This window comes from Phocoena phocoena, chromosome 17, assembly GCF_963924675.1.
Source record: "Phocoena phocoena chromosome 17, mPhoPho1.1, whole genome shotgun sequence".
Lineage (NCBI taxonomy): Eukaryota > Metazoa > Chordata > Mammalia > Artiodactyla > Phocoenidae > Phocoena > Phocoena phocoena.
The window spans coordinates 70,251,314-70,263,800 of NC_089235.1; the positions used below are offsets into that span (position 1 = coordinate 70,251,314).

Genomic DNA, 12,487 nt, shown 5'->3' on the forward strand with positions numbered 1-12,487 from the left:
TATTAGCAGCGAGCCCAGGGGCCCAGGGAAGAGAGAGTGGGCAGTGAGAGGGACTCATGTTACGTCAGAGATTTCAACCCCGATGTTTTTAAGGCCAGAAGAGGAAACAGAAATGCGGTAGCTGCCAGGTGTGAGGCGACAGGGCGTGGTGGGGACTCCAGCAAAGCGGGGACACATGCCTGCCTGAAGCTGGCGGCTGCATCTCAGCTGTACCTGGTTATTGCCAGGCAGCAATGTGAGTGCAGTGGCACCGGTCTTTGAGAGAAGCTACAAATGGGTTTTTTTGGTGAAATCTACCAGTTTTAATATTATCTCAAAATTTCTAAGTGCCACGTGAGCCAAGTAACGTATGCCTTTTGCCTGACTGAGCGGGCAGAAAGCCCGGTGGTAGCCTCTGGGCTGGACATCTTAAACCCTGTAGAAGACAGATGTCTCAGAGTTCCGTCAGTTTCTCCCCTTTGCGACCACGCCCACCTGACCCTGAACTCTAGGCCGGAAGACAGGCCAGCTGCCCGCTTCGAAAGGCCCCTGAGCGGGGGAGCCCTGGAGAGCAGCCCCACCAGCTCTGCCTCTTCTCCTGCCCACACCCCGCACCCCTGGCAGGAAACTGAGGACTCCGAGGCCCTCGTTCCTCAGGGAGCTGCAGAGCCGGAAGGAGAGGGAGGGCCCGTATGTGGTGACAAGGCCGTGGAGGCTGCGCAGGACGCCACGCTTCAGAGCCTCGGCCGAGGAGACGGAGCGGGGCCGCTGTCACTCCTCCGGCCCAGCCCTTTCAAGGTGCAGGGGGTGTCCCGGGGGTGCTGAAAGCCAGCAAGGGGCCCACCCCTCCACCCTAACTCCTGCCAAAGAGCTGCACCCTGGAGGTCGCCCCATCTAAACCAGGAGTGGAGTTCCTGGGCACCTGAGTCGTGGTTCTCAACGCTGCGTTTTAGAATCCCCTGGAGAGGCGTCGTGTTGTTTTTTGACTATTATGTTTTAAATACCAGCACCCAGACACGCACACGCAATCTGTTTTAACTGGTCCGGACTAGGACCCAGTTGCTGGTCTTCTTTTAACTCTCCCAGGTGAGTCTTACCTGCTGCCGGGGAGTAGTATCACAGGGCAGGGGGGTTTGCATCCGCTTTGGAACTGGGCGTGACTGGCTGCGAATCCCAGCTCCACCCCTGGCTGGCTGGGTGGCCTTGGACAAGTCACTTGACCCTCTGAGTTTGACTTCTCTGGTCCATGAAGCTGGGCTGCAGAATCGGGGTGAGGATTAAGCAGCGATGTGAGAAAAGTGCCGGACGTGCTGAGGGCAAGGACAGTCAGTGTTCCTTCCACCTGTCTTTGAGACCCGGGCCTGCTCCTCGGCGGCTCTGTTCCTTGGTCATTCAGCGTCCATCGACTGCCAGTCCCCACTGTGACGGGGCGGGGGGGGGAGGCTGGGCCCCATGCCAGCATGCTAGGGCTCCGGGGCTCTCGTCTCCCACACATCGAGTTGCTCTCTCCGCATCAGCTCTGGGCCCCAGCTCTCGCCACCCCTGGGCGTGCAGGTGAGTGCCAGTCGATAGCCCTTTTCCTGTGGGAACAGGGCGATAACAGGGCCACCACTGGCCCACATCAGGAGCCCCGGCTTCCCAGCAACCCCCAACAGCCGCCCCTCTGTGCCTCGGTTTCCACCTGCCCAACGAGGAAGGACGACTTCGAGATCGCTTGGCGGCTGTCCAGCTGCAGGGCCCCAGGATTCCAGCTCAGCCTTTCCCAAAGCGAACACTCCAAACTCTGGACAATGTTTATTGAGGCAAAATAAAACTCACTTCGTTATGGTGGGGCCGTGTGGAGCTTTCACCGCGCCAGTGTGTACTGCTTTGACCCCAGAGTGCCTTGGGGTTTTTGGAAATACCTCATGTGCAACGTATTTGGCAGAATGCTGTTTGTGCTGTGCCTGGGTGTCCCCTGCCTTTGCATCTCCCTCTCCCCGCCAACCTCAGAAGGCCCTGGTCACCAAGAGGGACCCTCGCAGTCCCTCCCCCCGTGTCACCCCATCCCCTGCTCCTGTCTGCCCCCGAGACCCCTTCCTGCAGGCCCTAGCATCCTGTGTGGACAACACGTCCTGTTCTCCCTGCCTGTCTCCCAGCTCCAGGGTCAGAGCGCCATGGCCAAAGAGAAGACAGTGGCCATCCCACGGAGCACAGTCTTGGCCTACTGGGAGCTGCAGCTGGTGATGGAGGACGATCGCTGGGGTACGTGGAGCCTGGAGCAGCAGAAACAGCTGGACGCGACTCTCCCTCTGGGAGGGTTGGGAGAGGGGCAGGGGCTGCGCCCAAGTGCAGGGCGCGAAGAGGGGGAGGGAGGCCGTTTCCCTGTTGGCCTGAGCAAGCAGCCAGCCAGGCAGATGCTGAAAGGATGTGCCTTTCACAGGAGCTGCCGAGGCCAGCTCTCAGGAAGGGCTGACAACCCAGCCTGTGCCCTGCTTGTCCCGGGGGGGCCGGGGATGGGGGGATGTGACTGGAGGAAGGGGCGTGTTATCCAATTAGCAGAGAATCACGTGGACCAGGGTTGGTCCTGCTCATCCGTGGCCCGGGGACTCTTCTCTTCTCCCTGCCTTGTGCTCCCACGCAGCTGTGCTGTACCTGCCTGAAGGAGAGCTCCGGAGAGACAGAGAGGAGGTGAGTGACCCCTGCCAGAGCCCGAGAAGCCAGCCAGAAATCACTCCTTCCCCGAAGAATGCCCTGACCCCATCGCTGGGGTCCCTTCCCTCCGCATGCGGTCACCCCGTGTCACTCGGGCAGGGAGGGCCGTGTGCTCTCTCCCCAGTGGGAAGATGAGCTGGAAAGACCAGGACCAGGCTGTGGGGAGGATGCTGAGTGTAGGAGGCGCAGGCTGGCTCCAGGCTCCAGCTCCAGTCTTGGTCTCCGCACCCGCACAGCGGGGAGGCTGGGACTTTTCTTCCCGGGTGGGGGATCAGTGATGGTGTCTGGACAGCGTTCGGTACCTGGAAGGTGGGCTCTCAAGAGGCGGTTTGTACGGTTAACAAGACAGGAGTGGGAAGGCGGGGGCGCCTGACCACCCTGCCAGACCCACCCACCTGTGCCGTGGTGCTTAGAGCCTGAGAAGCCCTGTCTTAGCCATCCCAGTGGGGCAGCCGGCCGGAGGTGGGGCTCAGCCTGGGGGGGTCTCAGGAGCAGACACACAGCAGGCCCTTGGGCAGAGAAGTGGTCTTTCTTCGAGCTGAAGCGTCAGCCCTGGGCAGGGTGGGTGAGAAGGGGAGAGGCAAGGATAAGCCCTGTGGGTGGCACCTGCTATGCAGTAGGTGCTCAGAAAATGCTCAGAAGGAAGTGGGGTGGGGAGGGAAGGAGGGAGGAAGGGAGAGGTGAGCCCATAAAGATGTGCTCTGCCTAACACACGAGCTTCCCCGGGCCAGGTCTGTGACCCCAGGACCTCCTGGTCAGGTTCAGGACACCAGGGCCTGACGGGCGCAGGGCAGGGAGCCCGGGGAAAGGCTCCAGCAGGTGCCGATGCCGCTCCCCACAGGCACGGCCTTTGGCCGGGCCCCAGGTGCGGAGCCTGACTTCCGGGGCCTGCAGAGGCAGGCTAGGGCCCAGTTGCAGGACCTGGCCACGCTGCCCCCAGAGCTGCGGGACCCACTGCTGGGCGCCCTCCAAGAGCTGCTCCAGGACCCTTGGGCACCGCAGGAGCTCGAGGACACAGTAAGGGGCTCAACGGCCAGACCCGGGCTGGGGGCTGGCATCTAGGACAGAGAGGGATGGGCTAAGGGGATGAGAGGCGGGCACGGGACATGCTATGGGTCTTGGTAGCACACAACCTCAGAAGGCCCTGGGGTGACTGGGTGCTGCCGCGTACCAGCTGTCGTATCAGAATCTCCCTGAGCGTTTGTTCCCTGAAGACCAAGGAGGGACCTTGGTTCCGCATTGTTGGCAATGAACCCAGGCTCGTCCCAGCTTCACCGGCATCACGAAGGGCTGGGGACCCAGAGCATGGGGACAGGAGCTTGGGTGGTAGAGTACGTGGATGGAGGGGACCCACAGCTGCCTCTCCCTGCTCTTCCTCGCCGCTCTCCTGCAGCTGGAACAGGCCCTGGACACTGGGGTGCTGGACAGCTGGGTGGCCCTGCGGACCTCATCCTAAGCACCCTCCAGGACCCCTCAGGCAGCCTGTCACCCTCGAAAGGCAGGGCCATCCTCTGCATTCTTGGAGCACTAGTAGGTAAGAGGACTCCGTGGGCTGGGGTCGGGAAGAAGAGAGAGCCTGGAGGAAGATGCTGTTCGTGGCTGGAGCCTCACGCTGGGGATCAGGCTGGCCGGGTCCTCGTCCCGGTTCAGCCCTGGGCAGCCCTGGGCAGGCCTCACCGTGTCCTGCTTAATAACCACCTTGCAAAGCCACCGGGCTGGAAGACGAGCTAATACACACGAACGCCTTTTGTAAGTGAAGCCCACCATCCACCCTTAATGGATTGTGTTTTAGGAAGACTGAGGGGGACGGGAGTAGTCTTACTGAAGACCACGCAGCACTTCCAAGGCCGGCACAGTTCCCACCTTCTGGAATCTTCTGGGGAAGGATGGCCCCAGAGATACCTGGTGGGGCTTCTCCCCAGCTCAGGGCTCCTGTATCCCAGCCCTTCCTGCCGGGGCTGCCAGGCCCACGAAGAGAGTCACAGGTGAGAGCCACAGACCCTTGGTGGCCCCCACCCCCCCACCCCGTCTCTCCACAGTGCTGAGTGACACCCAACACTGCCTGCTGGGCCAGTGCTTGGAGAGAGGGGTCCTGCCTCAGCGGCTGGAGCTGGTGAGAACCTGGGGAGGGGATGTGGGGAGGACATCCGGGGAAACAGACCTGCAGAGCGTGCGCTGGGCTCTGACCTCTGTGTACCCAGACCTGAGCAGCCTCTGCTGGGCGGGCTACACCCAGGTTCATTCGCAATGATGAAATACGCGGGTTTATTCACGGATGACGTTGGGCTCCTCCCTTGTGCCCGGCCCTCTGCTAGGGCCTGGGAACACGGGTGGAAGAGGCAGCCCTGTCCCTCACAGGCTGCTCAAGGGGATCCTCCAACAGGTGATTACAGACAGAGCCTGATTTAGCTTGTGTAGGTGGCGGTGGGAGCTCAGGGGTGTTTCCCGGAGCGGGGGCCCCTCCATGCAGTTCGTGGATTAACAGGTGAAGGATGGGGGTGGCCGTCCAGGCAGAACAGCGTATGCAAAGGCTGGGAGGCACCGGGAGCGTTGGAAACCACTGAGGGCAGCCAGCGCAGGGAAGAGCATTTGGGGGGCGCATTACTTGGAACCACAGTTCTGCTGGGAGCAAGGCCCCAGGGCCGAGGCTTCGTTGCTGGGAGGGCAGGGGAACAGAGGCCCCAGGCTCCCACCCTCAGCGGAGGGGGTGTTCCACTGCTCCCGGCCCTGGGAGACCTGTCTGTTCACCCTGGGTGGTTCCTTGCAGGTGGCGAGCAGCTTAGAGCCAAACTTCAACCAGCTGAAGGAAACAACCTTCTCCCTCCCACCGGAAGTGCTCTCGTCCCCGCACTTCCCAGAGCCTGGTGGGGGGCTGTGAGCTGGAGCCGCAGGGCCCGGGCCGCCAACTCACCTGGGACCCTGGCATGGTGCCACAGCTGTCCGCACTCTACGTGTCCCTCACAGGGCTGCAGCTGCTGGCCGCCCCCGGCCCTGCAGCCCTCCAGGCTGATGCCTGAGAAGGGTGCCACATCCTCCCCCAGGGTTCCAGCCACCCTGCCTCCAAGAAGCTGTTGGCCAGGAGCCTCTGCGTGGGGCCGGGATGCAGCTGCCCCTCTGGCAGCCGCAGGTGACTGTGGGGCTCCCCGGGACTGGCTCACACACCCTCTCCTCCCCTTCACAGGATGGCCCCCAGACTTTAGTTGCCTGTCCACATCTGGGGCGGGGGGCACCAGTTAGGCTAGGGTCCTACCCTGGAGCAGGATTCTTCCTGGGGGGTCAGCAGAGGCTGGTTCCAGAACAGCCTGGCCTCCATTCACGGCTCCACCACCGACAGCTGCGTGGCTCTGGGCGCGTCTGGCCTTCTCTGTGCTTCCTCCTCCTGTAAAATTACCCCCGTAAAGTGGGGTGATGAGAATTCCTAGCTCACGGGATTGTAGCGAAGATTTTAAAAGTTGTACACAGAGTGCTCAGAACAGCGCCTGGCTGCGCGATGGTGTTATTATTAATAATCGTATCACTGTTCTGGACGAAGCTGCCAGACCTTTCTCCAGGTTAACAGAGGACCTGGACAATCTCCCCTTAATTTCAGCTCCCTGCAGCTCTCCTTCAGCCTCAGTTTTCCCGTTTGTAAAATGAGAGTGACGGATCAAATTGCACAGTTGTCACCCAGCTGCACCGTTCAGGGATTCCACTACAGACTGGGGTGCAGGCCAAGGGCTGTGCATCTTTGTGTGAGCAGTGGGGGGTATGGGCCCGCACACGCATGTGTAAGGACGTGCACAGGGAGCAGGGGAAGAGCCTGAGCACACAGCACAGGCCAGAAGCAGCTCTCCCGACTCTCAGCTCCGTGCTCTTCCTAGCAGAGCACACCCAGACAGAAACAGACCTCAGTCAGACAGCGCTCAGAGGCAGACAGATCACGTTGTTTTGCCCACTCTCAGCAGGATCACTTTATATGTTCTCTTCTCCTGATAAAACTTGTCTAACAATCAAAACAATGGTCATTGTAAAAGAAATAATAAAATTTCAGAAAGGTATGAAAAACATTTTAATTTCCTTAATCCCATTCTCCGGAAATAGCCAGTATTGACATTCTGGTGTTCATCCTTTCAGTATTTTTTTCCATGCATTCATATGAATTATCTTGCAGAAAAATATGGTAACGTACGTATAATGTCATAAACTTGCTTTTTAAAAATGTAATATAGTGTGTGTATGCCATCAAACATTCTCTGCAGCCTGAGAAGTGAGGTTTTGGGCAAGGGAATCTTTGCAGACCTTACACCAACCCCTGGAAAGCTCTATTCTGGAAATAATGCCCCAACGTCACACTTTCACCAAATTTAAGCATCGTCAGCTCTGTCTGGAGAGTGTGGACACGGGCTCCCCCTTGTGGGGAGAGAAAGAACATAGATGCTTTCCACTCTTCATTGCCAGTTGTCCAGCCCGTCACATTAATCAAGTCTGTCTTTCTGCATGTTGCTCTTACGGGCTCAGAGAGGCCCATGTTTTAATAAGTTAATGAGCCACAAGTAATTTAAAAGGGATTAATGTTCAACTCACATGTCTTAAAGGGCATTAAATGAGTCCATATACATGGTCTGCATGAAAATCCCCTCTCCCCTCGCAGCCCCTCACCTCCTGCGCTGCCCCAGCCCCTCTGACCGCCCCTCCGCCCGCCGACTTCTCCTCGACCCCTCCCATCCCCCTCTTGCTCCTCACACACCCTCCGCTCTCTGAACTTCATTACACAAACTGGCCCATCTTCTCTCCCAGCAAGAATCTCTCCTTTTGTAGGGGTGGGAATGGACATCCAGTGGCAGTGAAAGGCTTCTCTCTTGTGGTCTGGTGAACATAATAATAAATGTTGTTCCATAACACATACATGTTTAAGTTCAACTTTCTTGAAAACTGGCTTCTGCCTGAAATTAGAGGTAGTCACAATTTGAACCAACAATCTAATTAAATCAAACTAGTTCTAGAAAGTGAGAGTTCTAGCAGCAGCAGCAGCATCAAAGATGGAGAAAAAGAACGTAACATAGAGCAAGGGCCCTGAAACCGGTAGATTTAGACTGAGCAGTGGTCTAGCGGTAGCTGTGTGACCTTAGGCAAGTTTCTTCACCTCTCTGAATGTTTCCTTATCTATAAAACGGGGGTAACAGTGTCTCCCTATGTTTGTGCCCCTTGAATAGCATGCTTACGTAGTGGTTTCCTCCCTTTATAGGACCCCTAGAGAGCTCACGGGATGATCCTTGTCTGAAATGCCTCAGCAGCTAAGTCAGGGGCTCCAGGAGCCGTTAGCTTGGGGCCAGCAGCAGAGCTGGGATAGGTGAGCTGCCCTGCGGCTGTGGGTGTCTGAGGAAGCCTCCTCTCTGTGCATAGGCGCCTCCTCTGCCTCTGACCGCGCCTGGAGCAGCTCTCCCTTCTCAGGACCTCCCCCAAGCACCTGGGGCACAGCCTGGAAGCCACTGTTGTCTTAGCAGCTATTCCAGGTCAGAGGTGGGACCACGGAGACTGACTTTTACAGATGGGGAGAATGGGGCCCAGGGAAGTCGTAAAGCCAGTGAGTGAGGGGCAGAAAGGGAGCAGAACCCGTACAGGGGAGACTCTCCTCTACACGGACTGTCCTGCGGTCCGGTCCACCCTTCATGCCCCTGCCCCTCCTCCCAGCCTCTCGCTGCCGAACGCTCCCTGGAGGACCACTCCCCCACCAGACCAACAGATGCCGTTATAAACAGGAGGTGGGGAAGGCAGGCCTCACTGGGAGGATGACACCTGATCAGAGACGCAGGGTATGACCCATCTGCCACCCCACAGGGGGGCCGGCCACTGCCAAGGGCCTCGGCAGTGCAGCGCCCTCACTGCCTTTGAGGAACAGCAAGATTAGCGTGGCCGGCGTTACGTGATGCGGAGTGAAGGAGACGTGATATTTGTGTACATGCACGATGTATGTACAAGGTCTGTCCTCACATCACTGTTTACAGTGACAGTAGTTTGGAAATAAACTGAGTCCCTCAGATAGGGACTGGTTTAGCGAATTATGGTACAGGCATATAATGGAATACCACACAGCCTTCACAGAGAATGAGGATGCTGTCTAGGTAAACACACGGGACAATCTACGATCCTCATTAAGTGAATAAAGCAAAGTACGTAACCGGATATGGAACAAACTGCACCACGTAAAGACTGTGAAATATGCTCTGTAAGGGATTGTAAGAATTTATGGACTGGCAGTTCCTGCAATCTCAAATGGAACCAGTATGGCATTTCAACTCAAAAGACCTGGGTTTGAGCACAAATGCTAATTCTCCTTATGACAAGTCTAAAATACTTGGAGCAGTCTTAAAATAGTCCAGAGGGCTTCTTAATCCAAATCTCTAAAGTGAGAAAACGGCCAACTGAAGAGTTCTACTCGTCTAGCTGGAGGGCTGCAGAAACAGGGCAGATAACAGGTCATCATGGGTATCGTTGGTGGAAGACATGATGCAACGGATACTTTACACTGTGAAGGAAGAGACACGGGGACTGGGGCCAAGGGTGAGTAAAGAGATACCGACCGGGCTGTTTTAGAGGTAAGAGGGGGTAAAAGGAGGCTGCCTTAGGGTGATAGAAAATTTACCTGCACAGGACAGAGTCACACGTCCCTCCAGTACACAGGGCAGATCCTGCTAATTAATCCTGGTCCTCTTTCCTGATGAGCCCATGGCCGGCCCCATAATCCTTCATTCTGAGGATAGACATGAATAGGGATCAGACTCGGCAGGTGAGAAGATGCCTTTTTGTTCTCTCTGGCTGTCTGAACGGCAAATATTAGACCAAATTAAACCCACCACTTCCTGGCAGCAGAGATGGCTCCTTGTATCACTCTGCAGCACGGTGCTTCCGACACACTAGGTTCTCAAAGAAACCTGCTCTTGTAACTAGATGAGAGATCGGTAAACTTTCTGTAAAGGGCCAGACAGTAAATATTTTAGCCTCTGAGGGCCATATGGCCTCTGTCACAAGAATTCCATTCTGCTGTTGTAGTGCAAAAGTAGCCAAAAATAACATGTAAACAAATGAGTGAGGCTGTGTTCCGATAAAATTTTATTTACGGGCAATCGAATTTGAATTTCATATATTTTACACATGCCACAAAATATTATTTTGACTTTTGCCAACCTTTTAAAAATGTAAAAACTATTCTTAGTTCATAGGCTGTAGAGAAACAGGTGGCGGGAGGATTGGCTCACAGACGAGTTTGCTGAGCCCTGGTCAGAGGTTGAGAGATCTTTCCACTTACTCTCCAACGTGCAGATCGCAAACTATGTTAACTGCGAAGGCCGCAGCTGTATTCCTTTATCTATTTCAGCTGCAACCTTATTTTTAATTTACGTTCATTCACTCCGTTCAAGCACGCACACTTGGCACCTACTTAGATTCGGGCAGAGGGCAAGATCCTTGGGACACTGAAGGGACCTCAGACATGGCTCTTTTCTCAAGTTCTCACAGTATCAGAAAAGAGGTCCAGCGAAATATCAGCAGTGTTGGATGAGATAGTTTGTATTAGAGTCTTAGGGCTGCCATAACAAGTTACCCCCAACTGGGTGGCATAGAACAAGCTTATCCTGAGTCCCGGAAGCCGTTAAGTCTGAAACCAGGGTGTGAGCAGGGTTGGTTCCCTCCGGAGGCTCTCAAGGAGAACGGTCCAGGCCTCTCCTCCAGCTTCTGGTGCTGCCGGCGACTCCGGGTTCCTCGGCTAGCAGACACACTGCTCCAATCCCGCCTCCATCTTCACAGGGCCTTCTGCTCTGTGTCCGTTTCCTCTTCTTTTCTCTTATATTGAGTTTAGGGCCCCATGTAATCCAGGACGGCCTTATCTCCAGATCCTTAATTTCAGCTGCAAATACCCTTTTCCCAATGAGGTGGCACCTCCAGGTTCCAGGTGCGCGTATCTTTGGGAGACAGGGCACTATTTAGCCCATTACAACCCTCTTATTAGAAGGTGCCTAGAAAGAGGTGGCTCATGTAAATCCCAAAGGCTTCGTCAAAGTGACACAAGCTGGTCCTTGAAAAGTGAGAGCTGCTCTTCATCAGACGGACACACGGGAGGAAGTGAATGACAGGCTCAGGGACCAGCCGGACCCGAGTTACGGAGGTGTGACACTGCGTGGAACAATCTGAGCGGCACACAGTTGAGCCTGGCTGGGAGCACGGTGTGGGTGCCAGAGAATGAGACCACAGAGAGGTCAACAGGGATTCCATCGTGAAGGGCTGTGGGCATGGTGACCTGACGCTACTAAGCCAGGTGTTGAGGGAATCCTCTGGGATTTTCTCCCGTAGTTAACTGTTAAACTAGCATGGGTAGACTAGACAACCTTTAAGCAGCTTCTCCCAATCAGGACACTTAGACTTCATGATTACGGTTTTATGATCTTAAAGTAACAAGCATGCGAGTTTCCTACCACTAGTGATACTGTGGCCTTCAGTTTCTCCTAGGAAGTCCCTCGTATACTCACTCTCCTCCCAGTAATAAGGACTGCTCTTCCTCCACACTCTGTTTCCAGTTGCTACCTTCTCGCTGCTGGAAAATGCCTATCAAGCAGGAGTGTAGTTTTCCTTGTTACTACGTCCATACAAGAGTAGTAATAGTAAGTCAAGGAGAAAAGTCAAGCATGGCAGGATCACTAGTCTTACTTCCTTGTTACTACGTCCATACAAGAGTAAGTCAAGGAGAAAAGTCAAGTACGGCAAGATCACTAGTCTTACTGCACTTAGCAAGATTTTAAAAGCAATTAAAATGATAAAAAAGAAAAACCCAGCCCTGCCTGGAAAAAATATGTAATGTGTATATACATGCCATAAAAATATACATGGGGAAATCTCTAGAAGCCTAAAAACAAAACACCAGTAAACCAAGCCACACTTAGAAAAATGAAAGCTGATTTTTATTTATCAACAGCCATTCTTTAAACATGAACATGCACACGTAATATTCTACGCACACATCACAGTTTTTAACATTAGTTAATAAAGGTTAAACACACAACATACATCCTTACAAAAAAAGTCAAAATGCAAACTTAAAACTTTAAACGAAAGTCTTACTAATTTAAAAACGTCTGTGCTGGGCACGTTGTACAACACGGTTAATTTAAACATTTCCACTTCGGCTGCACAGGAAAAAGCGGCAGTAGAAAATAAAGTCATTGAGGGTTTTTAAATAGCAGAATAGGCAGTTTCGCCATGCAGGAGAAGCAATATTAAATATTAGTTTTCCAAAAAAATCCACATTTAAAAATATTTAGTTCAAGTCACAGAATTTTTCTCAGTAGAGACCCCAATGCAATGCATAATTAGCTGCCTTAGATGGCCTGTTGGAAAGGACAACATCCCTTCAGAGTATAACTTTACTGATTTTGGCACAGAAAAGAAGTCTTAAGAACAAGAATATGATTAAAAAAGAGGGAGAGGAACAGAGGAAAGAAATAAAAAGCAGGAGTAAATGAGATAGTAACCGCAATCACTACAAGCTGTGCATTCTCAGTCACTGCAGAATACTGTCTTCCGTCTACAGCTTATTCCAGAGCTGTTATTGCAGCATGGATTTAATCTGCTTGGAGGTAGTCTCATCATTCAAATGTTTTGTTGTGTACCTAAAAGGGAAAAACATCAATTTCAGGGAGTGAGCAAACAAACAAACATAACCTGCATCAGGTTCTACCATTATGGTAAGAGAGGCAACTGGCCAGGCAATCTTCTCTCACAAAATTATGCCTTTTCATTCCAGCTTTAACCCTATTCAGGTCCTGCTAGCTTATGCTCCTCTCAC

The 12,487-nt window shown here is 54.0% G+C and overlaps 1 protein-coding gene across 3 annotated transcripts in view; it reads right to left on the reverse strand.

Moving 5' to 3' along the window:
* Positions 1 to 11,581: 11,581 nt before the first annotated feature.
* The window catches only part of CYRIB (CYFIP related Rac1 interactor B), a 153,912-nt gene continuing 153,006 nt past the window's right edge, over positions 11,582 to 12,487 (reverse strand). For 2 of the 3 annotated variants that reach the window (XM_065895008.1, XM_065895009.1), the window contains one exon: positions 11,582 to 12,311. In XM_065895008.1, coding sequence (XP_065751080.1) covers positions 12,248 to 12,311 — 64 coding nt within the window. In that variant the 3' untranslated portion in view covers positions 11,582 to 12,247. The remainder of the gene's footprint in view (positions 12,312 to 12,487) is intronic. The other variant, XM_065895010.1, reaches the window with a different exon arrangement.